A 14,038-nucleotide genomic window follows, 5' to 3' on the forward strand; every position below is an offset into this window, starting at 1 on the left:
CACTCAGAGTCTTAGGAGTCAAGAAATATGGTATGGGAGGTCAGGTGTGGTAGAGGAAGACGGAGATTAACACAGGGATGTCATAAGGCAGTTCTGGGCCCCTGCAGAAAGAAAAACAGAGGCCGCCCCAGCTCCCACCGGCCACCTATGGCCACAAACACAGCAGCCCTGGGCATGCCCTCCATTTTAATACAACAGTATTAAAATTGTCCCAAATCATCTTTATTCAAGTATTCTTGCTAATGGCCATAAAGACACAAGAGTAAAGTATCTCAAATAGTAGGTAATCCAAATCCCTTTTTATTGGCTTTAGTTTGAATGTCCCAGTCTCCCCCAGGACACTATGTTTATCTTTCTAATTTTGCTGTGTTTAAATTTCCTTAGCAGATGCTGGAGTTGGATATAAGAGGTATGTGGCCAAGGGCATGTTATATGGGAGAGTGGGCTTGGTAGGAACGCTGGTATGGACAATCCTCCAAGTACAGAATGCCCCAATCTATAAAGAGCTGAGAGTGGAATGTGTTTATTTACAAGGCTGCTTATAGGGTACTTAGTTTCCTAAGCTCAGGCAGAAAAAAAAAAAATTCAGATCTGTAAAAATTACAAACACAAAACACAGAAGATTTTAAACACAGGGGTGGGGGTAGGGGGTGCAGGGAGGGGAGGGACTATTCCTTTTAGGAAGCTTAAGATAAATTTTTGTCCCGTCTGTAATGATGGCTAGAACCAAAGACACCAAGTCCAAGTCAGATGCAATTCTACATTGTTGGGGTTCACTTTAAGACAAGTGAATTTCTAAAACCTGGCACTAGAATAGAGTAAACCCTCCATGCGTGAAGGCAGGGACTGTGGCTCCAGGACTAGCAAAGTACCTGACATAAAGCAGCAGTATGTGCTCCTTACATATCGGTTGAATGAATGAATGAATGAATGAAGACATTCATAGAACAAATTTAGGGAGAATTCCTGACAAGCAACATAGTTCCACAGATTATAAAAGGATATGCCATGAGGGCCTTTTTTTTTTTTTTTTTTAAGATTTTATTTATTTGCGAGAGAGAGAATGAGAGACAGAGAGCATGAGAGGGAGGAGGGTCAGAGGGAGAAGCAGACTCCCTGCTGAGCAGGGAGCCCAATGTGGGACTCGATCCTGGGACTCCAGGATCATGACCTGAGCCGAAGGCAGTCGCTTAACCAACTGAGCCACCCAGGCGCCCTGCCATGAGGGCCTTTTAAATAGAGAGTCTCCAATCTAAATTTTTTTAAAAAGGGATCCTATTTACATATATTTCCTGGAGATTTATTGCTCAAAGCAAGGGTCACCTGAACTTTCAAAATGTTTCACAAGCAAGGGGCCTAACACAACTCAGCCAAGATGAGGAAGTAAAGAAGTCTCAAGCTCTGGAGGATGGCGGCAAATTCCCATTATTTTTGGCCGGGGAGATCAAGTCAGCTGTTGACAGCTTTAACACCTCCAGCCAGGCCACTCAGGGACAATGATATCAGAGACAATTACTTCCCCTTAGTAGCAGAAGAGCCAGAGAGCAGGTGTCTGTCCCTGTGGAATTGAAGCCTCTCTCCAGTGCGAGCCCAGAGCTCCCCCCACCACTCCCAAAGGAGGCCCCTCTGGGAAGACTTGTATTTCTCCTCCTCAGATAAGGCTTGGGTAGCCATCCTGTCACTGTCACTGCCTTTGGGCTGCTCCTACTTCCCCCAGCCCCAATGTAAAAGAAAATTTTTTTTTTCTAAATGGCAAATTCAAATTAGCTTCATTTTGAAAGACCATTGAGAATGTTGCAATGACCTTTGCAATAACTGGACACACCCTAGGATCAGTAAACCAGGTTTGAGAACTGCTGACTTTATAAGCACCTGACCTGTAAAACAAAAGCCCAATTTGGGGCTCTGCTTGTAATCCAGTCTCACACCAGGCGAGAGGCCCAGAAGAGTCTGGTCCTGCCTCTGCTGCATCATCTTGGGCAAGCCACTGCCCTCTCTGGGCCTCAGCCTCCCCATCTACACAGTGAGGGTGATGGATACTCTGTGACCTCTGGGGCTCCTTCTAGCCCTGACACTCTGTCTTGCCACCTGCCTCCTTTAAAAACAAAACCTAAAATGGAGTGGAAGGAAGAATGGGAAAGTCAAGAGAATGGTTCAGAAGGCGAGACAGCAATACATGCCCCCCCCCCCCCCGCTGATTTCTGCCTGCTGAAAATTGCTTTCTTCATTCTGCAAGAAGATTCCCATTTCTTGCTGGGTTGTTGCTTTTTTGCTCCTTTTTCTCCTCCCTCTCTCTCTCTTTTTTTTAACTCAAAAGCCACAAAACCACAACTCACCTTCCCCAAACGGGTCATTTGGAAGCCAGAGCTGTCGGGGGTTAGGTGTGTCAGGCCTGGCATCCTGGTGGTATCTAAGTGAAGACCAGGCCAGGGCAGCCATGAGCTTCTCCTCCAGAAACCCAGTTTAAATCAATATTTATCCAACTGTATTTATAGAAAGTGGTGGTGGTAGGGAGGAGGGGATGGGGTAAGGAGGCAGGGGGGATCTAAAACAGAACAAGCCACAATGACTGATGCAAATCTTTGTGGCCAATTCGTTTCTGCAGGGCTGGGCATTTTTTTTAAGGCAAAAGACCCGGCTTTTGATGAACCTGCTGTTGGCCCCAGTACCATAGCAACAGCCCAAGCCCTCTGATATGCCCAGAGGACAGACTTGGGAAAGGCAGCAGGAGGGGGTGGTGTTTCCTAGGAGCCTAAACTTGAGTTAGGGCCAGGAGAGTTGAACAAGTCTGAAAAAAAACCTCTCTGGTCGGCTCCTCTGTCCTCGGCCTCACTTCTCAGCCTTTTCTAAGCAGGGTGTGTACAGGAAGACCTTGAACAATCAACAGAGTGTTTCAAATACCAGCTCTGCTATGGGTTGCTGGGTGACCTTGAGCAAGTCATTTTACCTCTCTGGACTTCATTCCTTGGCTGGAAAATGTGTACATGCATATATGGTTAAGACTGCAGGCTCATTCTGGAATCAGAGGCCTAGGTTCGAAACTCAGCTCACTAAACCATATGACCTTTGGGCAAGTTACTCAACATCCCTGCACCTTGGTTACCCCCTCCATAAAATGGGGTAATAAAATTGCACACATCATGGGGTTGTTGTGAAGACTGGAGGAGATAATGCACATTTAGCCCCATACGTGGTATAGAGTCTGTGCTCAAAGATGGTAGCCAGTACTGATACTGCGTAATGCAGTTAGTTGCTGATGCACCACGCAACCCTCTTCATTTCCCTCAGTTTTCCCTCCAAGCTCTTGACCAGCCATCCTCAGATAAAAATCCCCATTTCGGGGTATGTCAATGGGAGAGTGTTTCCATCAGCGGGGGAGGGTCAATAGCAGCTATTGTTTTCCCTTGGAACTGATGGGACCTCCTTTTTCCCCCCAAACCAGGAATGGCTCAATTCAACTTCTCCAATATTCTAAGGGTCCCTTGGGTCGCCTCTGCAGGGTGCCCGGTCCCTGGGAGCTCTGGGGTTCTGAAAGCCACAACAATATCCTCAAAGTCTACTTCTGGCATTTACCAGTGGGCAGAAATCATATTTAAAACTGGAAAAAAAAACTGAATCTGAGAAACATAATTTAGGATGCAGCGAAAATAAAGACCTGATTTAAGAATGTTCTTTACACACAGCCCCCAAAACCAAATATCCCACTCCACCCCCACCGTAAATCAGCCCACAGAGTTTTCAGGGAAAAGCAAGTGCACATAGTAGATGCTCAGTACATATTTGCAGAATGAATGAATGAATCGTGAGATGGCTGCTATGTAGAAATGTGACCTGCTTGAACATTAGTTGCCATCAAAGCCCTCAATTTTAGCAAGGCTGCCCTAGTCCCCTGCTCTAGTCCTCTAGTCTCCTGCTAGTAACTGATTCATTTTCCGGGTCACAGCAGATGACAGTGGGCACTTTCAACTCTCCAGGCCTAACCTACCATCTCTGTGCTGCCCCTGGTCTTTACAGGCCAAGGGCAGTCTGTGTTGATTATGGGAGACCCTCTTTCCTTGGAAGAGATCAGTATTTCCAACTCTTCTCCAAGTCCCCAGAAAGTCTTTACTGTGTCTCCTGGCCTTCAAACCTGATCACTGTGCCATAGCCAGTAAATGATAAATCCAACCAATCAAAGAATGTATATTAAGTGTCTCTGTATGCCCAATGCTGTGCTATATGCAATGGTGGCCTATACTGAAATGCTATAGGTGATCTTTTCCCTTAGGATGCTAATCACCTCCCCGGGAGGATAAAGCTAATACACAGGAAGCAAGTAGAAGATTGCATGGTTACTGATTATCAAAGCTCAGAGAAGAGGCTATTTATTGAGCACCTACTATATTCCAGGGACTTTAAATGTTTAAATGGAGTACCTCATTTAGTTGTTCAGCAATGATGTGAGACTGGTTCTACTGTTATCCTCAATTTACAAAAAAGAAATGGAACCTCAGAGAGGTTAGGTAACTTGTACCCAAAGTCACAAAGCCAGTAAGCGGCAAAGGAGGAATCTGGGCCCTGCTTTGGGTAACTGTAAAGCTTTGTCTCTCAACTACCAGGAATTAAGAAATAGCCAGATGAGGCTTCCTAGAGGAGGTGTGAGCTGACCTAGGTCTTGAAGGGTGAGTAAGATACAGATAACCTCAGAGGAATAAGAGAACGAAGCCATTCTAGACAAGAGGGAAGAGTCTGAGTCAAGCACGGAGTCATGACTGCGAAGCGTGCTTGCTGGTGGACCTGCTGGACAGGAGCAGAGAAGATTAAGAGAGGAAGGCGGGGTGGGGCCAAATGACACCACAAAGCAGCAGCTTCCTCCATCAGGAGGAAGAGGCTGCTCCTTGGCCTGTCCATGCCCCTAAGAAAGCACCTCACCCTCAACCCCACATAATCCACTCCAGAGAGCAATCCATGCCGTCTACTCCCATGTAATCATTCTTCTCTTCTTAGAAGCATTGCCCCCAAAGCGACCTTCTGCAGACACTGAGAAACCCATTTCTATCCTCTGGACATTACCTGTTAGAGTAGCTTCTACTTGCCCCGCTGAGCAGCTTTTCTGTGAGTCTGGTTCTTTTTCCCTTTCAGTTTTAACCTTTTCCAAAACAGTAAGTAAATATTTGTCTATCAGTCGGTCCTAAGTTGCCACCCCTTCACTGGACCCCAAATGGATATAGATGATGCCAGAGGTGATTTACATATAACTTCTGATTTTGTGATAACCGATCCTAGTCTCCATGATTAATATTTCTGGAGACCTTTAATTTGAGATCCTTAAGGATTCACATCAGTTAGAACGTCAGGAAAATGTACCCGCATATCCTTGGGAATCCTTGTCTTGCAATACTGGGTGACTTAATTTGAACACCCTCTCCCTGAGGAGACTCACCATATCTACTGGGAATAATTCAACACTGGGGCCACAGCTTGGTGAGCACTCCTACTACGGAAACCTCAAAGAGGCAACGAAAAGCAGTTCTGGCAACAATGGAAAATAAGGCGAGCTCCTGCCAAGTAAGTACTTTGCAAACAACAGTAAAAACGAAACGTGTGAACTCGTGACCAAGGTCTACTGGTGCATTTCGGGAAGGTCTCACAGAACCCGAAATGGAGAATCAAGGCTGACACCCATCTCAGGGGAGAAGAGCGTCCCTTTAAGAAGGAATTGTACCAGCTGGCCACACTACAGCTCCCAGAGATTTCCTGGCTTGCCTCCTGGCCCCACCCACCAGTCTCTGGCCTCAGCAACGCGTGACGTCAGAGAAAGCTGAAGCTGGCGATAGGCTGAACAACGCAGCTAGGTCAAGTCCAGTCAGAGGAAAGAAGTTTGTCTCCATGTGGAAACCATGTGTCTCTAGCTGGGAGGGGGAGGAGGAGGAGGCGGAGAAACTGAGATCAAGTGATTACAGGGGAACTGGCTGAAATGAACGCGGGGAGGTTGTGCACCTGAGCCGGCCAGCAATGCCCTTTGCAGTAGTGACCTAAAAAGAAAAAAAAAAAAAAAAACTTGCCCAACAAACAAAGCTTGAGCCCCCTCCCATCATAATAATAATTAAACAACTAGGATCCCTGCTTCGTTCCAAAAACCAGGGACCTGAGAAATGCTGGAGTCCTATCGGAACGCCCAGATCCCCCTCCCTCCCCCAACAACTGAATGATGTAAGCGTTTCGGAAAGCGGGGCTCTGAAGCAAAACAAGCCCCGCGCGCGCGGAGCGACCCGCAGTGCCCGAGCCCGGCGCACGCACGACCCGCCCCCCAACTCGCGTTATTGCTGTGCACACGCGGACCGCCGTGACGCGCGGGCATTGTGTGCAGCGAGCAGAAAACAACGGCGAGCGCCGCCAGCGCGAAGAAGCGCCCCCAGTAAAATGAGGCAGATGTAGGGCCCGCCGTTTTCCGTACCAGGAAACCCAGACCCGGCGGGAGGTGGGGGGGGGGGTACCGAAAGTGGGGAGGATAAAGCAGCCCCTGCGGGCCGCTTCTGTTTGCAAGGGGCATAATAGAGGGCCCGGCGATGGTCGCCCGTAGTTTGCTGGAGGTCACCCTCGCCAGCGAGAGCTATTGGGGAGGGGGCGAGGGCCTGGAGCTGGGTCCCTGCAGCCAAGCCGGGCAAGGCGCAGCGGCCCACGCTCTCGGGGAAATCTGGGGGCCGTTGGCATCACGTCATGCAGAGCCAAACAGCGGCGGCAAATAGAGGCAAGAGAGCTAAAAATACTCCCGCGGGGAGCCGGCCGGAGCGGGGGGGCAGTAGGGCCGAGGGGCTGATTACGCACACGAAGTTGACTTTGACTGGGGCGCTGAGGTTCCCGAACCCCTCTCGGGGGCTGCGGGGCTTGCAGTGCGGTCACTCGGGAGAGGGACCGGGAGGAAGCCCCCTGGCTTCCTCCGCCACAGGAGCCCCGCTCCGCTGCCGCTGGCCCGCCCCGTGCGGGGTAGCCCGGCCCGGCGCGCCCGGCCCTCTGCTTACGTGACTGGTGGCCACGCCGGAGCCCCGGCACGGGGTAAACTAGGAGGTGGCGGCGGCCAGGGCGGCCGGGGACGCCGCGGGGGAGGCGGCGGGGGCGGGGGCGGAGGTCTCTGATTGTCTGCGGGTGCGAAGCGGGGGGCGGGACGCGGTGGAAGCTCCAGCCACCTCCTTAGTACACCATGCTTGGGGGGGGTGGGGGACCAGGTTTGCCACACACTGCCAAGGTGCCCTCTTTGGGTGCACCCCCCGCCAGAGTCGTCACCACGGGACAGACTCCGGAGAACCCCGGACCGGGGTGAGGGGTAGCTAAAGAAATCGCGCCCCTCCCCCCTCCAACAAAAGCAAACACACCAAACAAAACCACGTCTTCACCCAGCTCCCCACCAGCTCTGGCTTTTCAGAAACTACCCTCCTGACGAATGCACCCCCCCCCATGAATAATCGCAAACTGAGCAGGCTACACAGCCAGCGATGCGCCTTTCTCGCAATCCTGGCACTCCGAGAAAACAGGAGAGAAGAGAAAGAAAAGAACATACACAACCGTCCTCCCAACACAAATCCTTGTTTTTGCCTTCAGCCACTGCACAACTGGCGCTGGCAACACACGGTTACTTTCACCCTGGAGGCCTGGGGTGTTGGTCAGCTAAGGTGTTTTTGTGTTTGAGGACTGTTGTTGTTGTGTTTTAGGGGGAGGAGGTTGCAAGATCTGACACGTTGCAATCGGACCATTCCCGCCCCCCCCCCTCGTCTCATGGATCTTCCTACTTGTTCGGACCGATTAAACAGTCTGGTTTTCTCCAGTCCATCGGTTTATCTGCCTCGACCCCTTCCCCCTTCTCGCAGCTCTTATTTGTGAGGACCGTGCTGGAGACGCCGCACACGCGTGCCCCCGTTAGGACGCTGAGTCGACTGCCTGGGAGGACTGGGGGACCCAGCAGGCAGGGGCAAAAATGAAACAAACAAATACAAAAAGGAGGCCAGGCCGGGGTGGGGCTCCCAGCACCCCCCCCCCCACCACCACCAAACATTGCTCTCCACCTGAATCCGCGAGAGGTGGGGGGGGGGCAGGAGGACGGCAGAAATCGACAAGGCAGGCGTTTGCCAGGCGCGCTCGCTCGTAAGTCGCCTCCCGGAAAATAAAGAAACCGCACACAACAGCCCACACCTTCTTCCCCAACTATTGTTTCCTGCGAGATCCCAAAGTTTCCTTTTAGCTGTGTCCCCCTCGCCAAGTTTCCCGGGCGCAGGACGGCGGGTCCGGGGCGAGCTGCTGGCGCTGCCTGGCCCAGCCGGCCTGTTTGGGGGAGGGGGGGTGTCGGCACCCCAGGGCAACAGAGGTGCTGGGGGACTGTATCCGTGGACGCGATGGCCTGAGCCCCGCTGCGAGAGGGGAGGAAAAAGCACAGTAGACAGGAGGGAGAAGCCGAGCCGAGCCAGCCAGACCAAGCCCCTGCCGCGGAGGGCTGTTTGGTTGTTGTTGTTGTTGTTGTTATTGTTGTCGTGTGTGTCTCTTGTGTGTTTTTTTTCTCGAACCGCTGAGCTCTGCCTACGATTTCCAACTTTCGGCTTCTAATCCCCACCCCACCCAGGAACGAGCGACAGAAAAACAACACTTGTCTGCCCGAGAAGGCTGGGGGGGGGGGGGAGGTGGGAGAAGGAAGAAAGGCGACCTCGAAGAGATGAGCTCTGGGCTCAGTTGTCAGCAAACAACACTCCCCCGCTTGTCCACCCGGCGGTCCTCCCAGCCTCCGGGAGACTGACGGACGGACGTACCGACAGCCCCCCCTCGCCCCCCCCCCCGCTCGTCTTTGTTACATCTTTAGCAGCTTTGTGCGTGCGTGTCCTTTCTCCGGTGTCATCGGCTTTACTGCCGAGGGCTGGATGTGTGTTGGGGGGAGGGGGGCGCGGGCCGAGCAGGCGACAGGGGTCGCCCAAGTGGTTGAGGAAGAAAGAGCCGGGCGCCGAGGAGCAGCCGGGGCCCCTAAACTTACTTTTGTTTTCTTTCTCGATCTGCTCCAGGTAGCTGGCGGCCTCGAGCAGAATCTGCACGTTCTGCAGAAAAGTGTTGATGTGCTTCTCCATCGAGTTCTCGCTGGTGTTGAAAATGTCCGAGAAGGGGCACCTGAGCTTGGCCCCCGCGGGCTCCTCGGGCTGGGCCGGGGGCTGGGGCGCGGCCACCGCCGGGGGCGCGGCGGGGGCCAGCCCCGCGCCCTCACAGCGCGCCTCCTTGCGCGGCCGCCCGCGTTTGCCCATGGAGGAACCGGGGTCCGCTGAGCTCGTCCTCTTTTGGGGCTGCGCTGCCCGGCCGAGCTCCGGTCCCCAGAGGAGACCCGGCTGGCTGGAGCGGAGGAGGCGCCGAGGCGAGGAGGCGACCTGACTTCCCGAGCCTCGCTGCGTGCAGTTGTGTGAGTGTGTGTGAGTGTGTGTCGGTCTCGCAGTGGGTCTGTGTGTATGGGAGATTGAATGAACCTACAGGACAGACGGAGGCGCTCTGGCGCCTGGGTCCTAGTGCGAGCCTGTCGCCATCGGACCGGTCAAAATAAAAGGTGGAGACAAGCGAGGCAGGGACCGCCCTCTGCCCGTCCCCGCACCCTTCCCCGCCTCTCCCCAAATCTTACCTCAGAGTAGAGCACTGTATTTCAACACTAAGGGAAAAAATACTCGATGCCTCTGAGTGGACCTGCATAGAAACAAACTAGTAAGCTATTTTTTTCTTCACATAAAATTAAGACCTCGTGAACGGTCCAGCACAATGCCTCGCACATAGTGAGTGGGTCCCCATTAAATGGTAGCTGCTATGACTTTTTTTTTTAAATAAAAACCCAATCCGAAAAACCCCATCGCATGTAACCTGAAGTTTCCTCCTCCCAATTCACACACCCCTACACATAGACAGGCACAGGCATGTGCCTTCACGGGGTCAAATGAAATCCCCAGGCCACCAAATCCCAGTTACAGATTTACTCACTCCTTCTATCTCCCTTCAAATGCAAAGTTATTTTCCAGGAAGGGGGAGGAGATGTAAGCATCTCTCTCCACACTCCTCTTCCCAGCCTTGGTCCAGCTGTGCAAAGCTCACACTAGGGTGCCCCCACACCTGGCACCCTTTTATTTGACAGAGCAGCAGAAATGGCAGGCCGGGACCCCCACCCCCACCCCCACCCCCACCCCCACCCCAGCTGAATTCCACCTTTTGGTTCTGAAGACTCCTACCCCAGTTGACACCGTTGTTTTTACTGCGCTGCTATCACCCAGTCAGGATCTGTGGGAAACGGGGATGCTTTCCAGGCTTGGGAGGTATGGTGGGGGTCAGAGGGCTAGCTGAAGGCCATTAGGGAGTGTCACAGAGAAGGGTTCAAATCCAGTTCTGAAGCACACAGGCTGTGTGAGTTTGGGCAAGTTCCCTAACCACTCTTGGCCTGTTTCCCCATCCATGAAACTCTGATAAGGTTCTTGTGCTGATTAAATCATATCTGCACTTAGCACACTACCTGGCCCATGGTAAGATCTTTTTCTTTCAATTCAGACCCAGATAAGAGCCCGGGTCCCCTACTTGCTTCTAAGTTGTTGGGGGGCGGGGATGGCAAGCTGAAGCAAATAAGACTCTTCTGCGTTTTGTTGGAAAACATCTCTGCAACAAACCCATCTAAATATTGTCACCTTGCAAGGCCAACTGGAATTTTCCTCCAGGGGAACCATTTACACAGAAGCACATTAAATACCGCCCCCTGCCGTTGAGCAACCCCACCACCCTGCTCAGAAGCAGCTTCATACACATTTGTCTGAAAGACCCTTATTGGAAATGGAAACTTTTTTAAAAAGGAGAGAAAGTACATTTCTTTGTAAAACATTCATTATGTAAAACTTAGAATACACATACCCTCACAGAACCTTCAAGAAAGTCTTGTGTACTTTCAGAATGTAATAACCTGCTGCTGATATGACAGGAGCAATCAGTAACCGGCATTTTAAAGCCAGTGTATTCACATTTTGGACCATAATATAATCATACTACACATACTGTCTGTCCATTTTCTGTCCTGTGACAAATTTTGCATGGTTGATCTCTGCATCCTTTAGCTAGGATAGAGTAGAAGCTCCTAAGAGCTGTGAAATAAAAGTTTACCTTCCATTATCAGAACAACCACTGACTTTTTTTCCTGTTGGGACCACAACCTGAGTGACTCATGTTTAAAAGTGTTTATAAGTATAAGGACTTTAGGAATGTATAGTTTCAAACAAGTTTTATCTAATGCTATCTTGCAAAAACTAGCACTTGTGTAAAATAGCCCCGATCTCCCTTGCCCCAAGTGAAAGATGATAGTGAGACCATGAACCAACTACGCCCGAAGAAAACCTGAGTTTTCACCCCGGTGGGCACACCAAATGTGTACATACGCAGTACAGTGTCCTACACGCATGTCTACACACACTCACCGAGATAGGCACACCCCACACATGAGTGCCGGGGCGGGGGTTAGGGTGTCTTGTAATTATTTATTTATCCCCGTTTCATCTCTCATAGGTCTGTGAGCTTCAGAAAGCCCAGTGGGAATCTTCAAGCTGGGCCACGGATCTGACCAAAGCCAAAATAAACAATGGCTTGAAGAAAATCTACAAAAAAGTGCTGATTTGCACTATTCCCACAGTCAGCCCCAGCCCCCACCGTCATTCCCATGGAAAACACCACTGCTGGTGCCAAATCAATTTCCCCCCCTTCATAGGGGCATTGTTTTTTGTTATTATGTGAGTTCTTAGCATCAGACAATAGTACCACAAGAGACTCAGTGGAGGCAGGAGAAATGCCTTTTTGTTTCACTAAGTCTGTGCCATTGTGCCCCAGACTCCAGCGCCCAGAGAGTACAGTCGCATATATTCATTTCGGTAACATGTATGTGGAGCGAGGAAGGCGCCAAGCTAAAGCTCCAAGCCCCGTTCCTTATTTTTCCTTTCCAGAGCCCATCAAGTGTTAAATCATGTCGGCATCTTATTGCTCTCTCCCCCTTCCCACACCATCCCTCAATTATCAGTTCCTCTAATAAAGTTGGCCTTCACAGAAAGTGGCGTTTCAGGGGTTATATCACAGGACAGGCATCCAGGATGCTGGGTTACAAGCTCAGCTCCATTCCCCGTTAGCTTTGCTTCCCAGGAGGAGGTATTCAAGCCTTTTGCACCTTACTTTCTCCGGGGCTTTGACTCCATAAATAAACAGGCCTCTTTGGAAACTTGCTGGCAGTTTTTGCAGAGAACAGGTAGGAGATGAGAAGGCAGCTGGCCTGCGAAAAATATGTGAACTCCTTGAAAAAAAAAGTAGTGATTTTTTTTGCAGTGCCCAGCGAGACCAGACAAGATGTTTCCAGGGGCCCAAGATATCTTGGAGGCACATTCAGTCAGGGGCCTGTTTTCCCAAACTTCTATTTCTTTGTTTGGTCTCTCTGCCTGTTGGTAATATTTTTCCATCAAACTTGTTTGCATATTAATGCAAGATCACTCTCTCATGTGTTTGCCCCTCTTTCTCCCCAGACATTCTACATATGCTTACATCAAAGGAGTTTGTTTTGCCTGTTAATTCTGTAGTCAGGTACACAGAGACTGGTTAATTACTGAAACTCAAGGAGAGTGGCCCTCACACCTCCCCATTCTGCACTTGGATGGGATGCCCTTCGCTGTCCTGGACCATTTGGGCTCTCCTAGGCTCCTCAGCCCTGCTCTTCCTCCTTCCCCCTTCTCCCTTCCCTAGCCCTTCCTGCTATAACATCTAGCTTTTCCTTGGACCTTGCCAGCATGGCCAGGTCAGGTTCTTCCCTGCTCTTTGACCTGTGGTCTTTGTACTCAGGCTTGATAAACACCATCAAGAGATCTTCTCTCCCCTGCATTGTCACCTGAGTCCTAATTCCCCAGAGCTTTCCTAGCCAAGTTTTTCCTTGGCACCTTTCCCTTGGGCAATGAGCTAAAGAATTGGCTTCTTCTTTCCTTGGGAGCCCGCATCTTGGTTTCACCTACTAGGAGGGAGAAGTGGCTTCAAGGAAAGCCCAGGAATAGAGGTTTAGGGACTGGTAAGACACAAGCAGAATGGCAAGAACAAGAACTGTGTGGTTCTGCTTCTCCCACTGGCTCCTGGAACAGCTTTTAAAAGTGCTGAGCAGGCCCCTCCAACCACTCCCCATGCCCCCACCCCCACCCGCACATTCACCAGCGGGTGTAGACATGGACAGAGGATAAATAGCCTCCACCCTACATTGGAGCTCACCCGGGTGTCACCTGCTCCTGGGGCATTATCTCTGCTCTTCTGGACTCTGCCCTCCCTTCTCCTGGACCTCCAAGCCTGCCAGTTCTTCCTGTCTCAGGCATCTCCTGGGCTTCTCCTATGCAAAGCTCAGGACTTATAGGGTTCTTTAGATTATGAGCTCATCAAGGGCGGGGAACACGCCTTGCTCCCCCAGCACCCTAGCACAGCATGCATGGCACAAAACAGGGGCTTAGGCCCTGAGGGTCAAAGTCATGAATGCCCTTTCCTGCCTGACTAGACCCTTGGTGCTGGTCCTTCCTGGCTTCCTGGCTCCTGCATGGCAAGAGGAGGCATTTGACACTGTCTGCAAAACTATTCCTGAGTCACTCGCATTAAAGTTTAAATATCAGAATGTTGTCTGTCCAGAAGCCAGAAACCCATTGAGTCACATGGTTGAGGTTCCCTTCCCCAAAAGTGCAGAGGCGCGGTCACTCTGTCCCCCATCCTTACTGCTCTACATATCTGATAATAAGATGCCTCTGATGGAAATTTTTCAAAAATCACTAGATGTTGAAAGCAATGGCCTGAGACCAAAGTGGGAACCATATGGAGCTTCCCCTCCACATATTCTCATCGTAGGGTTTCTTCTAGCCCGGGGCGGGGGCGGGGGGCGCGGCGGGCCTTCAGGCCCCTATTTTCTTTAACATCTCCATATTTTAAAAAATACATTCAGCAAAGATTCTAAATTCATGTATATTAAGGTAGCAGTGACGGACACTAGCTTAGATATGATCATTCCTGGAGGATT

The 14,038-nt window shown here is 50.9% G+C and overlaps 1 protein-coding gene across 2 annotated transcripts in view; it reads right to left on the reverse strand.

Annotated features, from left to right (window-relative positions):
* The window catches only part of MXI1 (MAX interactor 1, dimerization protein), an 83,108-nt gene extending 73,651 nt beyond the window's left edge, over window positions 1-9,457 (reverse strand). The window contains exon 1 of one of the 2 annotated variants that reach the window (XM_036070025.2): window positions 8,993-9,457. In XM_036070025.2, the coding sequence (XP_035925918.1) occupies window positions 8,993-9,254 (262 nt within the window). In that variant the 5' untranslated portion in view covers window positions 9,255-9,457. The remainder of the gene's footprint in view (window positions 1-8,992) is intronic. The other variant, XM_036070024.2, reaches the window with a different exon arrangement.
* Window positions 9,458-14,038: the final 4,581 nt, after the last annotated feature.

Source organism: Halichoerus grypus, chromosome 7 (genome assembly GCF_964656455.1).
Source record: "Halichoerus grypus chromosome 7, mHalGry1.hap1.1, whole genome shotgun sequence".
NCBI lineage: Eukaryota > Metazoa > Chordata > Mammalia > Carnivora > Phocidae > Halichoerus > Halichoerus grypus.